This window comes from Chamaea fasciata, unplaced genomic scaffold (assembly GCF_029207755.1).
Source record: "Chamaea fasciata isolate MVZ Bird 193981 ecotype frontalis unplaced genomic scaffold, bChaFas1.0.hap1 SCAF_3, whole genome shotgun sequence".
NCBI lineage: Eukaryota > Metazoa > Chordata > Aves > Passeriformes > Sylviidae > Chamaea > Chamaea fasciata.
Window position 1 is genome coordinate 110,621,602 of NW_027094088.1, and position 23,474 is coordinate 110,645,075.

General features: G+C 42.6%; 1 protein-coding gene across 1 annotated transcript in view; it reads right to left on the bottom strand.

The window, feature by feature from the left end:
- Positions 1 to 23,474, bottom strand: part of PKHD1 (PKHD1 ciliary IPT domain containing fibrocystin/polyductin) — a 237,385-nt gene that overhangs the window by 139,840 nt on the left and 74,071 nt on the right. The window contains exons 36-37 of the mRNA XM_066180094.1: positions 19,048 to 19,198; positions 7,832 to 8,044 (exon numbers count right to left, since the gene is read on the bottom strand). Of these exons, the coding sequence (XP_066036191.1) occupies positions 7,832 to 8,044; positions 19,048 to 19,198 (364 nt within the window). The remainder of the gene's footprint in view (positions 1 to 7,831; positions 8,045 to 19,047; positions 19,199 to 23,474) is intronic.

Below are 23,474 nucleotides of genomic sequence, written 5' to 3' on the forward strand. Positions count from 1 at the left end.
GGAAAAAGTATTTTATGAACCTGGATGTTATATTTAAAAAAAAAAAAAAAAGTCACAGCTATCTCAGCTCTTGCTGGGACTAGTCCAGTCACTGGCCATGAAGGGTAAGGAATCAAAAAAAGAAGAATTAAAGCTGCTTTCCTACCTATTCAAATGTGTTAAAAAACATTTGCTTGAACTGTGAGCTGTCAACCCTCTGGACTTGAACATTTCCACTATTTTTGCTCTGTTAATTCCAGTCCTAGGTATATTCTCTAAATATTTGCATGTTTTTAGCTTGTTTTGCAACGAGAGAAGTTTATTAGGGATTTTTTTTTTTTTACCTGCTACACATTTTAGAAAGACAGGGAAAAACTGGGAGGTGCCTTTCCACCCCCGTGCAGTCCTGCAAGACTCACTCCTGTGTGTGGGCAGCTCCTGGGGAGATGCAGAGCAGCTTTCCTGCCACTTGCTGCCACAGCCACTGCACTGAGCTTTTCATTCCCATCCCGACGTGAAACAGAAGGTGCTTTCTGATTTTTAACTGCTCGTTAACCCTTAGGACTCCCAAGCGTTTATCAGCTCTTTGACAAGAAGCTGCAGCAGGACAACACTGGGTATTTTAGGTAGACTCAAACTGTAGTTTGGAATCAGAGTCAGAGAATGGTTTGGGTTGGAGAGGACTTTTAAACGTCATCTAGTCCACCTCCCCTCCTCCTGCTGAAGGAGCAGAAGCACCAGCTGGATCAGGTTGCTCAGAGCCCTGTTCAACTTGATCTTGAATCTTCTCTGAGTGAGCAAAACTAAGAAAATCTGACATCATCCAGACAAGAGGAAAAACTGAATAACTTTTATTTTCTCCACTGGGAAATATCCTTGCAAGTGAACTAGTCCGGCTGAAAGTTTCCTATTCATCAAACTGCAGTTTTCACTTAAAGCATTTCCACCTGAATATCTTTGAACAGCACCCTGGAGAAAGCAAGGATTATCATGTCCTTTTCCCAGAAGTGTTCAAGGTGAGGTTGGATGGAGCTTGGAGGAACCTGGTCTAGTGGAAAGTGTCCCTACCATGACAGGGGTTTGGAACGAAATGAGTTTAGGGACCCTTCCAGCACAAACCATTACACTAGTCCAGGATATTACTGAGGATGGGAAGGGCTTTGTGATTAAACTGATCTATAGAAACTCTCGTTGTCACCCTTTTCTGAAGATTTACATTGCAGAAAATATACCTTCCCTGCATGCTGTCCCCTAAATGCACAAATTCCTAAACATTCCCTTTAATCAGAGATCCCCCAGTCGCTTTGTTAAGTCACATCAGTCCTGAAAACAAGGAAAAAGATATTCCTGCAATGCCATTGCATAAGCCAAAATCCATGCTCCACATCTAGAACGAGCTCACAGCCAAAGATGCGAGGGAGGAAAAGGTCTTCAGACAGAACAAAGAGATCCAGCTGTGTCAGCCAAGGACAGTGGATCCTGCAGGGAGCTGCAGACATCTGGTGACACTGTGTGTGATTGCCCGTTCATCTCCAGTGCTGCTGTCGAATGAGACAGGGAATATCTGCCGCAGGAATGGGAATGTGGGGCAGCACGAGCATTGCCAGGCTAAGATCAGCTTCCTGCCTCCCAAAAATGTGATGGAAGAGAATTCAGCACCAGGAAAAGTGAGGGTGAGCCCAACGGGAGGGGTCCCTGCCTGGCTCAGCATGCAGCTCTGTGGAAAGCCAGGGCTGTGTCCAGGCCTCTCAGTTTGCCAAGCTTCACAGAATCACTCAGGTTCGAAAAGACCTCCAAGGCTGAGTCCAGCCTGTGACCTATCCCTGCCCTGACAACTAAACAGGAGCACTGGGTGCCACGTCCAGTTGTTTCCTGAACACCTCCACCCCTCCTCAGGAAGCCCAAATTTCTCAGCCTTTTTCCTGTCTAGGGTGGAAATTAACCCTGACTTTGCTGCTTGGTGTTCTCTTCCTCCAGCCAATAACCTGGGTTCTGCTGGCACCAGAACGGGAAGCAGGATTTTGATGTTATATTTGAAAATTTGAAGGAGGAAATTATTTAATATATAATATGCCTCCACATTTGTAACAACCCACAGACCTGTGCCCTGTCAGGAATCACGAGGTAATATATTAGCTATGGTCTATTTATATATTTTATTCTATTCCATTCCAGTGAATAGTGTGCATTGTATTATAGTGTATTAATATCTCTACTACCTATATTATATTTATCTTTATTATATAATATATATTAGTGTCCATCTCTCTGTCCCCTTTGCATCATGTTTTTCTCATCAAGATCAGCCCCAACACACAAATCAACTGATTTAAGCTTAAATCAAAGATAATAGATGCATTTCTGTTAGAAAGAAGGGCAAACTGTGAAAGACACAGCAGCTTGCCCTGAACCCAACTCTTTTTTTTTTCCTCCCCCATCTGCTAGCTCTTTAAAATCTAATGGTCATCTTATATTTGTGAATAAGAAAGTGAAGGCACAAGTCATTGTACATTAGTTACTCCATGGGAAGTGCCTAAGTGCAGTTTCTTACCCCTGGTGAACACAAGGGGATTCAAGGCAGCTCAGCCTTCTGTTCCAGAGCCATCTGCTTTAATGCATCATGTTAAAGTCAAGGTCTTGGAAAGGAAAAACTCTGTCACAGGAGGCAAAAAGACTCCTGCAACCCCCACACAGAATAGCTGGCACCTAAGGAAAACCAACCTATGGGAGCAAGCTCAGGAAATCAGGAAGTTCAGGTAGTGAAAAATAACATTTACTGAAAAGATATATTTCAGTTTTTTTAAAAAATCTTTTTTCTAACAGATCTCTGCACCCCATCTTGAAACCCCCTGCTACAGATTTTTTTGCCTATTTTTTTGCCTATTTTTTTTCCCCTGGGAAGCTTTTCTTTTTAATATGTGAGTAAAGCAGAACAAATTCTCTCATGTTGTCTATGATCTCTTAATCTCAAACTCAGCACAGATACATTACACTGCCTAATGGAGGCAAAGCAAGAGGCGTTTGATTAAATGTTTGATCTCTGGAGGAATGCACAGGCTCTGTTTTGCACACTGCACAGCTCACAAATATTTTGTGTTTTATTATTGATTAAAAGCAATTAAAATTAATAATTGGTTCAACTGATAAAAATACCTCTTTTTTTTCCTGAGCTAACCCTGAAAAAGTATCAGATTGCTTTGGCTGCAGAGAAATCGGGAATAGAAGTCATGCAGATTTACCTCTAAAATGTAATTTTCTCCATTGCAAATGCAGGGACATTCTTTGCAGCAGGACAAGCCATGATTTTAGAGCATTGAAGTGACTACTGACATCTCTTTTTAAATTACCCTGATCGTAAATAAGTTATTTAAACCAAAACTCTCAGGACATTGTTTTTTCTTTACCACACACCTTTCAAAGTTTGGGCAAAGTGAATGCAGCATGCTTTTAATCTGAAGTGTAAGATATTTCATCTTACTGAAGGGATACATGTTATTCGTCAAAATTTGGGGAACAGGCTCACAGAATCACGGGAGGTTTTGGGTTGGAAGAGACCTCAAAGATCATCCAGTTCCAGCCCCTTGCCATGGAAGGGACACTTTTCACTAGAATAGATTGCTCATAGTTCATATTCTTTCCCACCAGAGTGCAGACATAAAGTTTTAGATAAATGATTTACAAAACTGCTGGTCTTTTTCGGACAGAGTCACAGTCTGTTTCAGGAGGACACAATGGAATAACGAGATCACCTACAAAGGACAGCTGAAAACGGAGAAGACTTTTAAAATTTTTCAGTGTGTGGCAATATCTCTGCTCTGGAGCTAGGCTGGGAGAGCTGTGGATGTTCAGCCTCAAAAAGAAAAGGCTCCAGGGAGAACTTAGAGCCCCTTTCAGTGTCTAAAGAGGCTCCAGGAGAGGTGGAGGGAGACTTTAAACAATGGCCTGGAATGACAGAACAAGAATAAATGGTCTTAAGCTGAAGGAGGGTGAGTTTAGATGGGATATTGGGAAGAAACTCTTCCCAGTGGAGGTGGTGAGGCCCTGACACGCTGCCCAGAGAAGCTGTGGCTGCCCCTGGATCCCTCAAAGTGTCCAAGGCCAGGCTGGATGGGGCTTGGAGCAACCTGGGATAGTGGAAGATGTCCCTACCCATGGCAGGGGTTTGGAACTGGATGGTCTTTAAGGTCTTTTCCGACTCAAACCATTCTGAGATTTGGTGATAAGTATGTTAGGACCACAAGATCAGCTGTCACAAGGACAGGCTGGGTGTTCTTTGTTTTGATGCAGTATCTCCACTCTGCACTCAGTTCCTGCCCCCACTCAGCATCCACTGGTGTCTCCAGTTTCTCTGGGAAGGACAAAGGCACAAGAACAGCCAAGGCCACCACGCTGAACTTCTCTCTTGAAGTTTGTCAGGAGAATTTCTCAGGGAATAGAACGTGAATGGAGCTGGAGACAGTGATAAATTTCCCTTCTGAACAATCAATAAAACTCTCTCAGCCCTGCTCAGGCCCCTACTGCAGATGCAAGGGCCATAATTACATTGTCAAAAAGTCAGGTTGCCCTGGCTGACTGAAAGCCCCTCTCAAAGTGACGGGTGATTGACAGGCAGTTTATGGGTGGCACGCTCTGACTGGCAGGGGAGTTGGCTAAAGCCAAAGGCAACAGTGAAATTTCCCAGTCTGCTACAACCACCGGAGCAAAGGACTGCCACTCATGAGGGAATTGTGGGAAACCCTTAGTCATATTAACATATCAAAGTGAGGAGCTGACAGCGCTTACTAAACAATCTGAACCCAACCAGAGCTGCAGAGCATCCCCCAACATTCCCAGCCTGAAAGAGAAAAGGAATTAAAATGTGTTCGGTCCTGTCTTTGCCAAGACAGCCAAGAATTTGGAAACCTGCTTATTTAATGATTTTAATCTGAGATAACATGTATATTCGTGTATATAAATGTATCTCACAAATGTATATTGCAGAACATGTCAGCCTCTTTCACATATATATATATAAAAGGAGCTGTCATGCTCGGCAATATGTTCTATACCACAGACCAGACTGATGTTAAATTGAAGACAGAAAAGCTGATTTTTTTTTCCTGTGTAAGCAATATGAACCCAGTAAAAGACCCCACTACTTTCTGTCATGTTTTCTAGCAGGCTTCTACTGCTTCAATGTTAAATTGCAGATTACATGGTTTGAATGAACAATAATTGCAGCCATGCACTGGGACTGAGTGCTATGCAGAGCTTAAAAGTGACTTCATAGCTACTCTGGATCTGTTGAATAAGAAATTGATATGACTTCTTGAATAAGAATTGGTTTTGAATAATAATAATAGAATAAGAGTTGTCGTTGTTCAGCCTGAAGAAGAGAATGATCCAGGGAGAGCTCAGAGCCCCTTCCAGAGCCTAAAAGGGCTCCAGGAGAGCTGAAGAGGGACTTGGGACAAGGGATGGAGGGACAAGACCAAGGAAATGGTTTCAAAGTGCCAGAGGGCAGGGATAGATGGGATATTGGGAAGAACTTCTTCCCTGTGAGGGTGGGGAGACCCTGGCATAGGTTACCCAGAGATGCTGGAGCTGCCCCATCCCTGGAAGTGTTCAAGGACAGTTTAGATAGGACCCTGAGCAATGTGGGATAGTAGAAGGCATCCCTTGGACTAGGTGGTCTTTAACGTCCCTTCCCACAAAAGCCTTTCAATAATCTAATAATTTATAAAAAATTGGAACCAAGAATTTTTTCCACTAAGAGTCAAGCCACTTTTGACTCTGTATACCTCCATCCAGGTAATACTTGGATTGCAGACCTCATCCTCTTGTTTTCCTAGGGAATAAAGACTCACTGAGAATTATGGCACTGAGTAAAATGGATAAATTACCATTGAGAAAAGACTCAAAGGTACTGATGTGGATGGCTGGGTTTACCTCCCTCCATCACATCGTCAAGGTCAGGCTGCAAAATGCAGCCTCTGCCCTGTTTGTCTTCAAATTTGTGGGTGATGGAGTCACCAAGGAAGAGTTGATCCAGGCTTGGAATGGAAAGCAGAAGCATTACAGGAGGCACAGCTACCAGGAGTTGCTACTGGCTTTTCCTACATTGCTAGAAAACAAAAAGCATGGAAAAGTGAAGGCTCATGCTGTAAAGTGCTGACAATCTAAAGACAAAATCCTGGCTTATGGGGGTCAAACCAAGAATAGAAAGACACTTTAAAGTGGCAGAAGACACAGAAAGTGAAGCAGCAAAAGCTGTTATGAGGCAAATTCAAATCATAATACTTTTCTTTAAAAAATAAAAAGATAAAAAAAAAAGAAAAAAAAAAAGAAGGATGATTAACCAAATTAATCCCCTGGAAAAAGCCTCTAAGGAAAAAGCTAGTTTCTGTCTCCCTTGACATCCTCAAAGACCAAGCCTTTCTGGAAGGCAAGCTTTAATCTAACAGGAATTACTGAGCTCAGGGCTGGGATAACTGTGTGAAACTCAATGGCCAGTAACAGACAACTCAGCCAAAATGCTCTAATAGTCCTCCTTCGCAGAGATCCTCCAGGAAATGGGGTAGAAACGCTCTGCAAAGACACTTCACTGAAATTACTGAAGCCTTTTACAGGCAGTAAATAATTGAGCCTTGCTGTGTCTCAATGAAGGGGTCAAGAGCACCTGACATGGTGCTGAGGTGCAGCCTCACCTCTCCTGCCCCTTCCAGGAGCTCCTTCCCCAGCCCCTGCCCATCTCTCCTGATTCAGAAAAGCATCTGTTCACTGACTCCCCTCCAAACCCCACCTCTCCCAACCTTGCTCAGCTCCTGTGAGCTGGCAGGATGATGGCACAGAGGCACAACTCGCTCCCTGCCTGTGCTCAGATGGTACCTTCAGTGCCTGACATCATTTTTGACCAAGAGCCACACGTCTCTGTGCTCAGGCAGAAACATTTCTGCTTGTAGGGCACAGGGTGGAAGTTCAAGACCTGCTGGAGGGTGTGAACGCCCACCAGCAGGAAGGTTGACACACATGAACAGGAGGAAGGGAAATGAGACATTCATACGGTTTTTCTTTTTTTTTTCTCCTCCTCTGGAGATGTCAAGCTTTTAAAAATAGCCCTGTAGAGAAGAACTTGAGAAATGCGTGTTGCACCAATGTTCTGAATCATGCCGAGTTTGGACTTGAATTCCATCTCCAAACATCTGCACCAAGAAATGGACATTTTATATCCATATTTCACAGTCTTCAAGAAAAGCTCATATCTAAATTCTTCTATGACACAACATAAGAATGGTGTCGAGTTGTGGGAATGGGTCCAGAGGAGGCCATGGAGATGTTTTGAGGGCTGGAGTCCCTCTTCTCTGGAGCCAGGCTGGGAGAGCTGGGGGGCTTCCCCTGGAGAAGAGAAGGCTCCAGGGAGAGCTCAGAGCCCCTTCCAGTGCCTTAAAGGGCTCCAGGAGAGCTGGAGAGGGATGTAGGAAAAGGGCCTGGAAGGACAGGACACAGTAATGGCTTCCTACTACCAGAGTTAGATGGGATACTGGAAAGCAATTCTTCCCTGTGAGGCCCTGGCACAGGTTGCCCAGAGAAGCTGTGGCTGCCCCTGGATCCCTGGAAGTGTCCAAGGCCAGGCTGGACAGGGCTTGGAGCAGCCTGGCATAGTGGAAAATGTCCCTGCCCATGGAATTGGTGTTGGAACTAAATGGTCTTTAAGGTCTCTTTCAACCCAACCCATACCATGATTCTATGAGAATCATGACCAAAGTTTTGTCAATTTATTTTTCTTCCAAAAACATTTTTTTCATGTTTTCTTTGTTTTGTTTTCTGTTATTCATTTGTCCTTTGCTTTTGACAACAAAAGAAATGTACTCACCATGAATGGAAAGGGTCCCATTCCTCACTGCCAGGAATTTGACTCCATATGGAAATAATGGTGGAGACTGGAGGCTTCCATAGAGATAGATGTGTGCTTTGTGATGGAAAGGGGCCTCAGGGGATCCCACCTGGAGCTCTCCTCCATCAGACACCAGGATGTAGTGAGCATGCAGTTCTACAGGTCCTGGTCCAGTAAACAGGAGTTTGCCACCTGAAGACAAGAGAAGAACAAAATACAATCATTAATTCAGTCAGTCATTCTCTCACAGTCAAAGGAACTGTAAGAGGTAGGTGAACAAAGGGGTTTGCAATAAAATTACAAAATTAGGGCTAAAATGTTTTTGCATTCTGTGAAATTTCCACCTTGCTGTTTCTTTCTCGCTACAGATTTATCAGCACTTTACAGACCTAATTAACCAGGCCCTTTTTTGATTCTACAAGTCTGCGTTTCTAGACTTGAGCAAGGCCAGTCAGCCTGAGCAGACTCTCCAACCACAGTTGAGGGAAGCTGTGTTTAGAAAAACCCAATTTTAACCAACTAAGTAACTTAATGTTGAAAAGGGATATTCCTACTTAATTTGTCTCGTGTTACTTTTTATATGACAAACTACTTGTGACTGGGAGAGGGGAGAGGAAAACTACTTTGGAACATAAGAACTGGCAACTTGTTTAGATCAGTGGTTGATTTAATCCTGCAAACTCTTCCAGCTGCTGTTCAAAACCAGATGCTTCCAAATACAGTGTGAGACACATCTCCCTCTTAGCTGGCTGTGGGTTGATCTCCCCATCCCATAAAAAACTCATTTTAATCCCTAATTAGAGGTTAGCTTCACCTCAAAGCATAAGGTTTCAACTCCTTGCCAACATTTTCCCCCTACTGACTATTAGTATAACTGGATAAGATTTGCCAGTAATAAAGAACTGGTCTTTGGAATCTTTGTGATATTTGGTCTCAACGACTTCTTGAAGCAATGAATTCTGTGGGTTAAATGCATAGTACATGAAAAACCATTTCCATTCCTTATTTTTTTTTTTTGGCTCAAGCTCTTCAGTTCTGTCAAATGCTTCCCTCCTTTCACGTCTCCTCTCCTGTGAAGGATATTGTCACTTTCGTTCACAGTGGATGTGGAAAGAGTGAACTCTCATTCATTTTGTCACACTGCACGTGGGATATGCCTTCCTAGGTCAAGCTATGTTTCCCAGGAGAGAGTAGGAAAATTCCCAAAGTCTCACCAGCTCATCCCATGGCCAGTTTGCTACTGGTGGAAGCTGTTTTTAATGGTAATCTCTCTACCTACCACCCAGTTGGTTCTCCTGCCTCACAAATTCTTCCCTGTGAGGGTGGTGAGGCCCTGGCACAGGTTTTCCAGAGAAGTTGTGGCTGCCCCTGGATCCCTGGAAGTGCTAAAAACCAGGCTGGATGGGGCTTGGAGCAACCTGGGATAGTGGGAAATGTCTGTGCCCTTGGCAGGGGGTGGAACAAGATAATCAGATGATCTTTAAGGTCCCTTCCAACCTAAACCATTCCATGATAACAGCACCAATCTTTAGCAAGAAAAAGGGACATCAGACCTCTGGGTTAATTGTAGTGTTTAGACAAAAAGAAAAAACAAAAAGGAGAGAAGTTCTAACATAAAAAACAGATTAAGCACCATTTTGATCATTGCTCACCATTGCCCATATTCTGCTTATCCTGATTTCCTTTTTCATTCTCACATGGAGGGGCTTTCCTTGTTTCATTGATTTCTTGAGCTTATAACAAAGACTTATAACTTAGTCCTCATTTCTGAGGTTTATTAAAAAAACCCCAGTATTTGAATAGGGACTGCCAATTAAATATTTTCTTTCCAGATTTCATTGCTTTCCACAATTTTTTACATACTTTTTAACAGAATATTCTTAATCAAAGAAGAAGATAAATCTCACATTTTCTTGCTTATAACTACTGGAAACCACAGGTTTGCTCTCACAAACACCAGCTCTCCTATGTGTAAGCTGTGTCTTTCCCTAGACATACTTATCTATGTACAAATGTATTGGTGTTGAGCTTTATGTAGAGTTTTTGCAAATTATACTGCATGGATTGTGATGAACCAGAATAAATTTCAGTTTGTTTCATATAAAACAAAACAAGATACCTGACTCCAGCAGCTCCAGGAGCAGTTTTAAAGCTCTTGAATGAGACTGGACCTGTTGATTTTAAGAATGTGTATTCTGAAAGAATATTTCATGCTTTCATTCTATTAGCATTATTTGGCAATAAATGGACTACTGGCCCATCTTCCTCTTATGATATAATTTACCATCCTGTTCCTTCCCATACTGAGAACAGAAATATTTAATAAATACTTCTGCCTTATAGCAGCAGTGTTAATAATTTTATCACCACAATCTATAAATGGAACTGTAAATCACTGTGATTTATTTCACTCCTAACATAAAAAAGACATCTTCCCTAAGGTCTTTATTGACTTCCTATGCTCTGTTTTCAGTGAAATACAGTCATTTATGTTTCCACTTCTCTTCATACAATTTTTAATGAGTATTTTAATTGCTGCCATGCTGTACCACTGAACCAGGAGGGCTGGTAGACAGTTGTCTTATCCCTTGATTGCAAAATCACAATCCTGTCTCAAGCAAGATTTCCCAAGTTTCAGTCACATATTGCCCATTCAAAATTTTCAAGCTGTTGGTCAAAGGTTTTCCATATCTTTTGTGGATTTCTGAGTGTCTGAGGAGTGTGGACGCTGCTGACTGCCCTGGGTGCAAGTATAAGCAATAGTCCCACCAGGTCCCAGGAACAGCAGGAATTCCAGCTGGAGCTGTGCACACCTGGCCTCCAAGTTTGAGCCTTCCAGAGGGAAGTCAGAGTCACTGAGGTTGAAAAGACCCCTAAGATCATGGAGTCTAGGCATTAACTCAGCACTGCCATGTCCACCACTAAACCATGTCTCCAAGCATCAGGTCCATGCATTTTTTGAACACATCCAGGGATGGTGAGCCAACCACTGCCCTGAGAAGTCTGTTACTCAGCTTGACCTCCCTTTCAGTAAAGAAATTCTTCCTAATATCCAATTCAAACTTCCCCTGGTGCAACTTGAACACCAGAAGCCCTTATTTTAGGAAGAAATTCTTCTCTGGGAGAGTGGTGAGGAATTAGAACAGGTTGCCCAGAGAAGCTGTAGCTGCCTCATCCCTGGAATTGTTCAAGACCAGCTTGGATGGGGCTTTCAGCAACCTGGTCCAGTTTAAGGTGTCCTGTCCACAGCAGGGGGGTTGGAACAAGATTGTATTTAATGTTCCTTTCAACCAAACCACTCTATGATTGTGGGATCTGCTGTATGTGACTCCTTTGCTTTACCTTAGAAGCAGAAGTCAGACACAAAATTTAACCCTGGAAAAGGGGCAGATCAGCTGCGCTCATGGTCACTCCACAATGCTGTTGTCCCCTAGACCTTTTCAAAGCTTCTGAAAACCTCCCAGGATAAATCCAAATGGTGCTCAGTTTTGGGGAGAAAATACAGTGGAAAAATAAAGTTCAACTGCTGAGGATAAAAGAAGAGCAGCACCCCAGAACAGGAAAGTAAGTATTGGGAAGGACTCATTTAACAACTTATCAGGTCTATGTGTAAAACAAACTCTGGCCAAACTTACAAAATTCTTCTGTCCAAAAATTGCATATTGTCCCTCTACACCTCTGTGGTTTTTGTTAGGTCAGAATAAATATACAGCTGCTGCTTTACAAGGTTGTCTTCTCCTTTTTTTAAAAAAGAAAATAAAAGTTTTGCTTCCTTCTTTTATTGCACTTGACCCCTTCTCTGAAAGCAGAAGGCAGGAATATTGCTCAACGGAGCCTTTGGCTGTGACCCTCAAACTGTTTGTTATGGCTGCACAGGAAAGCAAAGTCCTACACATGACCTTGAGGGTGATTTTATAAAAATCAATCAACCACTGTTATGATGGCCTCCCCACCAAGCAAAATAAATACAATTAAGCCCATAATCACTTCTCTACAGTAATGTGCAAATTCAATGAGTCTCTTTAGGTGGAGTGAGGGAGAGAGGGGAGAAATATGTTGAGGTTATTGGATACTTTGTGAGAACATCAGAAGCACTATTCTTCTCAATTAACCCAGCAATTAGCCTCCACCTCTGCATGAACAGAAAAGAAATCTTTCTTTATCTGTCTTTACCAAAGGGGGGAAAAAAAAGGAGGAAAAGAAAGAATAAAAACAACAGGGCTACTCCATATGTCCCACAGGAGAGGAGAAGCAGCCAGACCAAATAATGAAAAAAAAAAAAAGAAATATTAAAGAAAACAAACCTAATAATAAGGTGGGAGGTTTAATCTGCTGAAAGAATAATTACAACACCACCGGTTTTGTGAAAAAAGATTTATCTCCCGAAGTCCCTGGGAAATGGTGGAGGACATGCTCCAAAGTAAAGGATTTGGAAAGGGAATGTATTAACAATTCTCTCTGTCAGGTGGACTGGCTCATACAATGTCACAGCCCAGATATCCAAAACATTAACTGTATAAAGAGCCTGCATCATACACTTCTGGGGGAAAAAAACCAAACAAACAAACAAAAAAAAAAAAAAAAAAAAAAACACAAAAAACCAGCAATAACAATGAAGTAGAAGATTGGGAGGACTGGTGTGGGGAATTTCTTCTTGCTTCTGTCAAGAAGATTCACACTTGCAGACACAGCAGTTTATATCCCTTCTCAAAAAAAAACTCATTTTAAATAAAAAACAATTATTCACATAATAAATAAAAGCAATGTAACTGTCTTTTATTTAGGTTGTGATGTAGACTGTTTTAGAGATTTCCTGAAATTGGAGGGAAGCAAAGTCCCCATTCCAAAGTACACCTTTTGCATGGAGACATTTTCTATTATCACCTCTTGAGACCACACTTTGCATTCACTGCCAATAAAAGATATTTTTCCTAATGAACAGTTCATTAGGGAGGTGGGATAAAAGTAACATATTTATATTTAGTTCAACTTCAGATATTCAGTTCTGCTTCAAATTTAGTTTAATTCTACTTCTTTATGTAAAGCTGAATAAGTGTTAAAGCCAGCAAAATACAAGAACAGTGCTGCACAGTCTCAAGAATTTTTTTTAATAATCAAGTGGTAGAAGAGTATCAACAAAATGGTTTTATATATCACTACTGTGTCATAATCTTCAACTAGCAGGAAATTTCCTCTATGTGGAAGGGGATTTGCAGATTAAAATCTCATCCCCTTACCTGGACTACATCTTCCCATCACAGTGCAGGGGAGATCTGCTCTGGTTGCTCCATGACCAGGAATAACTCAGCCCCACAGCCTTCAGCTTGCTCTTACCAGCTCCTCTCACTTGGTGTTTCACATGACAAAGCCACAGAATTCCCCATGAGACAGGCTCAGACTCAGAAATTCTATTCCTGGCCAGCATCCCGGAGTGGCAAAAAGCAGGATGCCACTTCCAGAGCTGGGACAGCTTTGCTTGATCCTGTATAACCACAAGGCTTTAGTGAGCTGGCAGCCCCCTTACTGCTCATTCTCCTGCTCCAAGGGTGTCCCTGGTAGGGCCTCCAAGAAAGAAGAAAAAAAAAAAAAGAAAAAAAAAAAAAAAAAGAAAAAAAAAAAAAAAGGAACTAAAATCTTTCTGTGCACAGAAAGAAAAATACAAAGTTCATGAGCTTTAGAAAAGACAGTTAATTATTTCATAGGTCTGTCACCTGCACGCTGTTGACAGGACATTCTAGTGAGCCATGACAGTTGTTTGTATCTTGGACCATGGCTGAACAAGAGGGAAAGGAGATTTTTTTTTTTTTTTTTTTAATGTTGGCCCCATCCAAAAAACAGAGTCCAAAATTCATCCTGCACCTCCCTCAAAATGTTCCTCCATGTTCATAGCACACAGGTATAGATCCCAGATCAGCTCTGAATTCAAATGCCTTTGTATTTCCACCAGGACATCACTAACACACTCAAAAGTTAAGCTTGTATTCCAGCATTTTGTTGGATGGAGGCCTTAATCCATCCCTGGGAGAGGAATCAGCAGCTGCTTCACTACTCTCAGACAGAATTCATCTCCCCAGCCTGACAAGCCTTTGTTTTTTGGCTTGCTGTGTTCACAGCCATCTGTTCAGATGGCACGTGCTCCCTTGGAAACTGATCAGGCTCTTCCCTCAGAACTCAGGAGACAAGTAAAAAAGGCAATTCCAATCAGCACACCAGGAGATGCTGCCATAGATGTATCTCCTTCAAATAAATCTTTCTTTTTTCTTCAGCTCTTAAGGGGCCTTGAGATACTTAGGAACACCTGGATGGATTTGGAAGAGGAGAGTTGACTTGGTGGGGAAGAGGTGAGGACACTCCAGAGTGTCTTCTGGCACATCTGACATCATCTGGGACCTAACTGAGGAGCTTTCAGATGAGCCTTGTGAAGGCATCAGGTAAACACCACCCACAGAGGTGGGATGAAAACAATGGTCCTTGGGCTGTCATTTCAGGTCCCCAAGTGACAGACATCCATTAAGTGCACATCTGGAAGCTCCATATGAGGGTGGGGAGACCCTAGCACAGGTTGCCCAGAGAAGCTGTGGCTGCCCCTGGATCCCTGGAAGTGTCCAAGGCCAGGATGGACAAGGCTTGGAGCAACCTGGGATAATGGAAGCTGTTCCTGCCCATTGCAGAGGGTGGAATGAGATAAGATGAGATTTAGGTTCTATTCCAACCCCAACTGTTCTGTGGTTCAGTGATTCCCTTCTTCCGTGACAGTGATTAGAGGAAAGAGATGGTGCTGCCTGGGGTTTCTGCTCAGTCTCTGCCAAAGCTGTGTTCAGTTCCTTAGCCAGGATTAGCTTCCACAGATCTGCTCACTGTGAAACATCCCACAGGAGCCTCAAGAGCTGCTGAAGTTGCAGCAAATCAACTTAATTTGCAGGTAAGAGTCCTGGGAGTCCAGTGTACATCCTGTAAGCCCATATAAAACACGATGGCAAAGGAAATCTGCAATCCACACCCAAACATGAAGGTTTGCATCTGGGGAGGATCTGAAAAGATCCACACCTTAAACTGCTACAGATTCATGGCCTTAAATCCCTTCCTCCAGGAATGACCACATCTGTGAGTTGCACTCTACTGGATAACACTGAAACCCTGCAGAAAAATATACTGAAAAATAAAGAACTGATGCCTTTCACAGTTTTTCATGAAATTGGAGAGGATCCTAAAGCTCTGAGACTAATTATTGAAGGCTCACCATAACAATGTATGAAAATATCACACAGTGACAGAGAGAAATAGAGTCGACTTTTCTTCCTTTTAAATCTCAATTAAAAAATACATTGGATGAAATTTCCCATTAGCTGGTACTATTTGTACATCCCATGTTCTTTCTTTAATTAAAAAACGTGCTTATTGCAATACTGCCAGAATCACTTTTACGGTATTTTAATTGTAATGTCTCTGCCTGATTAAAAAAAGAAAATATGAACTGGAAACTGCCTAAAAAAAAAAAAAAAAAATCACAATGCATATCCCAAATGGATTGATCAAAATGGCACAGAAAAAACCACCATGACAGGAACAGGTTCCAACTGTGCCTACTGACAGGGGATTTAAAAATGAGTTTAAGGACTAGTTGATGCCATAGAGAAGAAAACAGAGAGAAACACTTTTTCCTTCTTTCAGTGAATTAAAACCCAATCTTTATCAGCAGTGACTGAAGCACAGTTTGACAACTATTGAAGTCGGTGTATCAGTGAATGTTTGATGCTTGTTGCTAATAGCATCAAAGAGGAGGAAAAGACAAGCAAAATCAATGTCTGTGTTTTCCCCACTCCCAGATTTACTCACAGGATCCATTCTGGCCAAAGTCTGATCAAAGCGTGGACTACAAGAAATATAAAATATTCACAGAATCAGAGAATCAAAGAAAAACTGCACGTGGCACTCGGTGCTCTGGTCTAGTTGATATGGTGGTATTTGGTCAAAGGTTGCACCCCATGATCTTGGACATCTTTCCCAACCTAAATGATTCTTTGAGTGAAAATAAGTCTTTTCCAGTACAAGGATCAAAGCAATCTTCTCCCTTATGCCTGCAAGAGTGGCTACCTCAAAACTGCCTTTGCAAGAGCAACTGCCAGGTGAGGATCTTCAATTCCACTGGAGTGCACTGGGAGTGTCACCTCAAAATTCATCTCCAAGGAACTCCTGAAAGACCAGACAGGCTTTTTTTGGGTTTGGTTGTTTGGTTTTTGGGTGTTTGGTTTTTTTTTTTTGGGGGGGGGGGGTTGGGTTTTTTTGGGTGGGTTTTTTGGGTTTTTTTTTTGGTGTGTGTGTGTGGTGTTTTTTGGGTTTTTTTGGGTTTTTGGGGGGGTTTTTAGGGTTTTTTTTGTCTCCAGACCTCCCTAGACCACCATAATTGCAGACAAAGGCAACAACACATGTCTGAGGTATCAACCCATTCAAACAAAATGTTCCTTCAGTGTAAGTCCTATGCAAAGGAAATTTCCATCTGTTCTGGGTTATCATAAATATTTCCATACTTGTGATGCTGGGATTACAAAAATAACTGCAATCTGCTGAAAATACAGAATTGTCTACAGTCTGTCTATCTTGTATCTCTTCCCCAATCAGTCTTGTCTGAGCCATTTCACAGCCTGACTATTAAACTTTCCACTCTCAAGGTCCACATGTTCATGCTCTGCTCGTTGAGGAGGAGGAAGAAACTGCTGAGCCCTGGTGGCAGTGAGCAGAACCCAACTGCCTAAGCCTACTTCTCTATTTTTTTGACTTCCAGATCTTCTGGTCATTCCCAGAACCACTGTATGTTTGGGGCTATATGTTAATACAGGCAAAGAAAGGTCAGTTTAAGGCTGCATGTGAAGTTGATGTCCTTGTTCTAACACTCTTCAAATAACTCCTGCAATGTTGAAATTGTCAAAAGGAGACAACATAGGGGCACTATTCAAAATCCTCATGGTGTCTTAAAAAAGAGGAATGTCAAGAAATGGGCCTGTAAACATGAGTTGGGTTACTTGGATCCAGCACCAGAAAACGGGCAGTGTAGCACCAGTGGATTCAGTAGCATTTCACCATTTTTCCATCCACAAAACCTTGTATTTTCAGCTTATGAGTGCACAGCCAGCCTGATGCTGAGTCATTAAAGAGAGCAGAGCTCTAATCTAATCCCATTCTCCTGCTCCAGCTAAGAAAATCTCTCCTGGTAGAATAGGAATGGAACATTGCAATCAAAGCACACATTTACACCCACCTTAGGGGTTAGGGGTCTACTGCCACACCCATCTGGCACCTGGGGAAAGTGGTTGATTATTTGATGTGCTCGTGGAGTTGGGAGTTACTGCTCTAAGGGATCACTTGTGATTCAGTTTGAGAAGGGTGTCTATAATTCCTAAGATGAACAGGTCTTTGTTAATGTCTGTTTATATCAATACAGGAACCTAAACAACTCCCCTGAGCTGGGCAGCTTAAAAAAAGGGAAGGTAAGGAAAGATAAATCTCAGCCTCATTTCAGAGCAGATCTAGGCATGTCTTGATTCCAAATCTAACCAAGGCTACACAGCCAGAGAACCTATGACAGTGGCAGTGGATGCAACAGGCAACTTCACAAAGCTCAGATAAAAAATTCCTGCAGGTTATAATTCTAAAATGCTTTGTCCCTCTGTTTGGCATGTAACAATGGAGGAAATAATCGCATCTAGAATATTCTAATGCTGCTTTTCTAACTGAATTGACATTATAAACCAGGCTCCTTGGAAAACACGATAAAGAGGAGGAAGGATTTGAATGTCAGATGAGCCAAAGCCATAAAGATACTACTCCAGACTTCATTAAATTCAATCAGAGCTATGGCAGCCTCATGAGGGCTGACTCATAGATCAAATGAGCCTTTGAATAGGTCCAAAGTTCAGAGGGTTTCTGCCCCAATATTTTGCCCCAATTCTTCACAAAGTCAGTGACTGAGCCCCAAAATCTTCATCCAGATTTGCAGCCGAAAGAAATCTGGTGTTGTGACCTGTCTCCTCTAAAGTGTGGCATAATCAAAACAAGGTTAAGAAGAATCTTGAATCACAGATTTAGAATTTTCACTGGGGTAAAGAATTGTACCAAACTGCTTCGCCTTTTTAAATATCAAAATCTCAATTGATTTTTAATTTTGTTTTTAAATGGCAATGATGTCTGATGTAGCAATTCTTGAAAGCCTCTGAGCTTAGACTGAGCAAGTTCAATTGGTTTTGGAAGTTTTCTCATGATAGGGATAAACTTGAAAACTTTTTTCAGATTTTTCTTTATCAAATTATCATTCAAATTAAAATAAAATGTAATTGTCAAATGCATGAGTTTCACCATCACCTCAATTAAAAACTAGTCCCTTTAATATCATTTTGGTATAAAAGCAATTTTACCACAACGATTCCAGTCTTTAAACATATAAAAACTCCTGCTGTCATTTTTTGAGCTCTATTTCAGCAGAGGCTTAACTTAGAGCAAGGAAATTCACCAGCACAACTCATTTCCTTCATACCAGGCAGGCGTACAGCAGTTTCCACAACCAGGACCTAATTTCCAGGGGGGAAGATTTAAAGTTCTTTAAACTCTTACTTTGACACCCACAAAGATACACCTGTCTCACTCTTATTCTGTGTCTAAGTATGGGTACATAAACCCAGGAAATCCAGGGTTTCCCATCATAACTGTGCTCAGTTATTTACTTACTGGGGTAAGTTCCAGCTGTGCTCTAGGATTTAGGATTATTTATTGTATTTGATAGTTGTGACCTGCAATTCTATAGCATCAATAGTTTTGTAAAGTTTTTGTGACTCGTCTGCCTCAAAGATGCCAAACAGAACAGAGTTGATTTTTTGTTATCAGCAGTGCCATTATCATCAAACACTGCTCAGAACAGCATCTGTTTTGGTAGATTGGGGGAAGAAAAAAGAGGGGGAAATAGGCCTTTTTGTTTATATTTTCGTTATACCTCAAACAGCATAAACAATTCCTCCTGCACAGAGAAATTTTAAATTCTTGCCCTGTCCCCCATCACTGCCCCCTGGCATCTACTGAGAGCAGGCTCAGCCTGCACAACCAGGTGTCTCCTCTGTTGCTGCAGCTGGGGAATGGAAGGAGAGATGAGGGCCATGAAAAACCCCATCCCCGGAGGAGGAAGAGCGCCGAGCCGCCCTCCTGCAGACCTTTGAGCAGCAGCAGGTTGAGGATGCTCGTGGTGGTCCCCAAGAGCAGGGTCCGGCCGCCTTCTATCGTGACATTATCGCCATCTCGCGGCTGGTGGCCCGCAGGCCAGCTGGAGTCGTCGTTCCACCGCCCGCAGAGCTGGAGGGCAAGCTGGAAAGAGAAAGATCCAGAGAAGTTCAAAGCTCACCCCTTCCCGCCTTTCAAGAAGCCAGTTTGCTCGGAGAACAGTGGAGATGCTAATGCGGTGCCCAGCGTGGCACTGGCATCTCCTCCACCGCGCTCTGGGCAAGCTGACTGCCAGAGGGACCCTGTGTAAGGCAAAGGGATAGAAGGATATTGGCATTGGAGAGGCTCCTGGCCTTCAGGAATGCCGGTCACAATTTGGGGGTTGCCCCTTGTCTCGTTCTGGTTTGGGGAACGAGGGATTTGCTGCAGGTCTGGCGGCAGGCCAACCCCAGGTTTCCTGGTGTGTGTCTCTCTCTGCCTCCCGACAAGCAGAACTGCACTGTTGTTTCCTGGTAATGTCATAAAAATAGCCTGAAGACCTTAGAATTAAAACATCCTGCTGGATGGGCAGTATTTTGCTTTAGAGGTTTTCGGGTTTTTTTTCTTCCCAAGGGCTCTCCTGCCCCTCATCCTCATTTAGACAGGTATTCCTTCTCTCAAATACCTTTTTCGCTTTCTCAGCTTATCTGGTGTTATGATTGCCTCTTCTTTGAGGGTGAGCACAGCAGTTCCAAATAAAGCTCTGAATAACTTGAAAACTGCTAATAGACTGATTCATGATGTGCAATAGCAAAATGATTCCTGAGCTTAAATGCTCTTCCTCACCTGTAAACTTCAAGCATGTACTTTGCAGTGAAGGTTTTATAGAATCACAGAATTGTTTGGGAACGGAACCATTTCATTCTAGCCCCCCTGCCATGGGCAGTGACACCTCCCACTAGACCAGGTTGTTTAGGGCCCTGATGGTGAATTTCTCGTAGAAGGTGTGAAATTTTTGCCTGGACGTGTGTGCACAAGTGTGGACATAGAAATCCAAAACATATTATTTGATCTCACATGTGAACCAGCAAGAACATCCTCAACTCATCTGAGGCTGGGGGGGAACCAGACATGGAAATATTTGTGGTCCTCACTGGGCTGTGCTAATCCAAAACAGAAGTGGAAAAAAATAACCTCAAGACAAAAGCAAAACAGAGTTACTCCATTTTCAAATGGAGCACATCAAGTAAATTAAAACTTTTGCTTGGGAGCTGCAGCTGAGGTGAATCAATAATGGAGGTGTTGTGATCGTTGCTCTCTTTTACTGTGCTGTTTTTAAGTTTGGTTTTATGTACCTGATGTTTTACGGAGTATTTCCCATTGTGCTGTCCCTGAGCAACCTGGGCCAGTGGAAGGTCCCTGTCCATGGACCTTCAGACGAGCTTTAAGGTCTTTCCAACACAAACCACTGTCATTCTACGATTCTAATTATTAACACCAGGGAATGAGTGATGGTCCCCAGGCTAAATGATACAACTGGCTGATATCTACTCTGGCTGGATGCTGGAATTTTCTACAATCCATTCTACTATTTCTCTACAAAGGGAGTTAACTTGGTTCAGTTCGGACTGAACCCTGGGACTGCATTAACACACAGGCAGTGAAAAATTCTTGGTAGTGAAAACTGGTGACAGAGGGAGAGAACCAACCACTTCATCATTACTGAAGTAAATTTATTGAATAGTTGCTAAGTGCAGTAGGACGAGTTTAATTTTCATTAGTTGCAAACATTTTTTTATATAGTTCAGAGATTTAGGACAAATTTCCAGCAGAAAGAATAGATGCCTTTACCCACTATCTTTTCAGAGAGGCTGTGAATTACTCTTCATTGACAATGCTATGAAGCAGATTGTATAAAATATACAACAGATCCACTGAAAAACAGCTAATTAAACTTGTTTTTTATCTCAGAGGAAGGAACAGTTCATAGAAAGGTGCATACGCTGCTTCTCAAACCAACTGTAGGATAAAATTACAAATTCCATAAATTCCTGTCTGGCACAAAAGCTGCCAATGCTACCAGCACAGCACCGGAGGAGGCAGCTGTGAAGTGGTGGGATCCACAGTAACATTTGGTTGAGAAGGTTTACTGAATGCCTTTGAGTCACTCTGACCCTCTGAAATCACTTAGAACCTTCCAAATAACTCTAATGACCAAGCAAGGCTGTAAGGAATGTACCAAACCTTCTTGCTAGCACCACTTGCTAGCATGTAGTGAGCTGTTGATAGAAGCTCTGCAAAAGTTAGGAAAAATAAATTCCCCTTCTGAATTTGACTTTTTTATTATTATTAAAATGGTAACTAGGGATTTCTAATTAGAAAACACTCTAGTGCTTAATTTCAGCTTCTCTCTACCTAACATCAGTGTTCAAGCCTGATTGGTTTCTGCTGTCACCTCTTAGAGGACTCAATAACTGTTCAGTTCTACCAACATCATCTGGCACAAAAATCTCAGTGTTCATACATGAGAGTGGAATCACAGAATCACAGAATGGTTTGGGTTGGAAGGGAGTCTAAAGATCACCTCGTTCCACTTCCCTGCCATGGGCAGGGACACCTTCCGCTATCCAAAGTCACTCCAAACCCCATCCAACCTGGCCTTGGACACTTCCAGGGATGGGGCAACCACAGCTTTTCTGGGCAACCTGTGCCAGGGCCTCTCCACCCTCATAGAGGGAGAAAATGAGTTAATCAAGGTCATGAAATTCTCTATTTTTCCACCAAGTCCATACCTAAATTTTCCAGTGAGAAAATGCCTGGCTTAGTCCACTGTCATGTGCACCACCTGCCTGTGTGTCTTTCAAGTGATTTCTGATTTGAACTTTTTCTTCTTTATAAATAAAATTAAATAGATGAACATCAACTGATAACACAAAACCGAGAGCTGTTTATAATCACTTGTACTATCCTTGCATTACCACAGAGAGAATAAATCCAAAGAATCTGTTTTAGGAGGAGAAAAGGGGATTTGCTCAAGGAACATACTTTAAATTACCACAGCACAGTGGAATGCACAGGGGGGTTAGAGTGAAGGCAGCTCTAAAGGGATTGAGGAAAGACATCAAACAATTTTATCTGGTGACTCTTCTCTTGCAGCCCTGCACCCTTCCCTAAGATGAAAGAGCACCTCCTTAAGATCTTTGAGAGAAGAGGATGTGGTCTAATGCAAGTTTAGTGCAAGGGACACCTGCCCTGAACCACCAGCACAGTTCTCCTCAACTTTGTGAATCCCATATGATTATACTCCCTGATTTCTGGGAGAAAAGCACAGTGCAATCTCCAGTTGCAACAGAATTCTTAAATTCCTTTGCTGAAGGGTGGTGGTGTTTATTTCCAGTTCCATTTAAGCAGGCCACAGTAAGATAACATGAACTAATACACAAACTAATTGCACGTCTCTCATTAAGCAGGGCGGGTGACCGAGTCACAACATCCCTCTCACTGGGGTTTGATTTTTGTTTCAGACAAGCAAACCTCTTTATTTTTCTGGGTTTTTTTTCTCCTGCCTGGCACCCTGCGTTTGACCTCTGGTGTTTAATTGAAGTACTTCTCAGTAAGCCTGAAGAGCAGCAGCAGCTGCAGGTGCCAGGGTTGTGGCTGAGTGCCTACCCCACGTGTGCTTGCTGGATGAACCAGAAGGAACCTGCAGAGCCAAGGAAAGCTGTGTGTCAGCAGCTGGTGCTGGCCATTTTCTTCCTGTGCCTTTTCCAGCTTCAGGAAAAATGGCAGAGAGCTGGAAAGTCAGGATGGGAGGAAGAGGAGCTGGCATAAAACAAACCCTGAGCTGTGAAGCTGAAGCTGGCTGGCGGCAGCAGCTGCTGCAGTGAGGTGGCAGCTCCACGCTCTGGCTTCAGTGTGTACCAGAGTTGGAAAGATGATTTGGAGGAAACAGAGCTTATGAGACCATAACATCTCTGCAGCCATCTGTGTCACTGTCAGAGCTCACTCTTGGATGTGGCCAATTTCAACGAGGTTTAACAGGAGAAGCAAGACAACAAAGATGCTGCAATCCTGCAAGGTTTGTGACAATCAAATAGATGAACTGGGGCATGATTCTCTTCCAGTTGTATACTTTATACAATGTAATGAGTTAAATAAATAATTATAAGCTGAAGTGAGCACGGAAAATCATTCCCTAAACTGTTGCAGGATGTGCCCTCACATCACACATAGGAAACCCACTCTGGCAACATTTCACATTCTGAATCCAGCACAGCAGATGGCATTAACCCAGTAGGGAGCCAAACCTGCAAAATATGGGCAGACACCTCCTGTGGGTGGGAAATCACCAGCACTGGGAATCTCTAAGAAACCCCAGTTGTTCTTCCTGGGGCACCAAAAAGCAGAAGGAGCTGGGAAGGGATCTGACCTCAAAATTCAA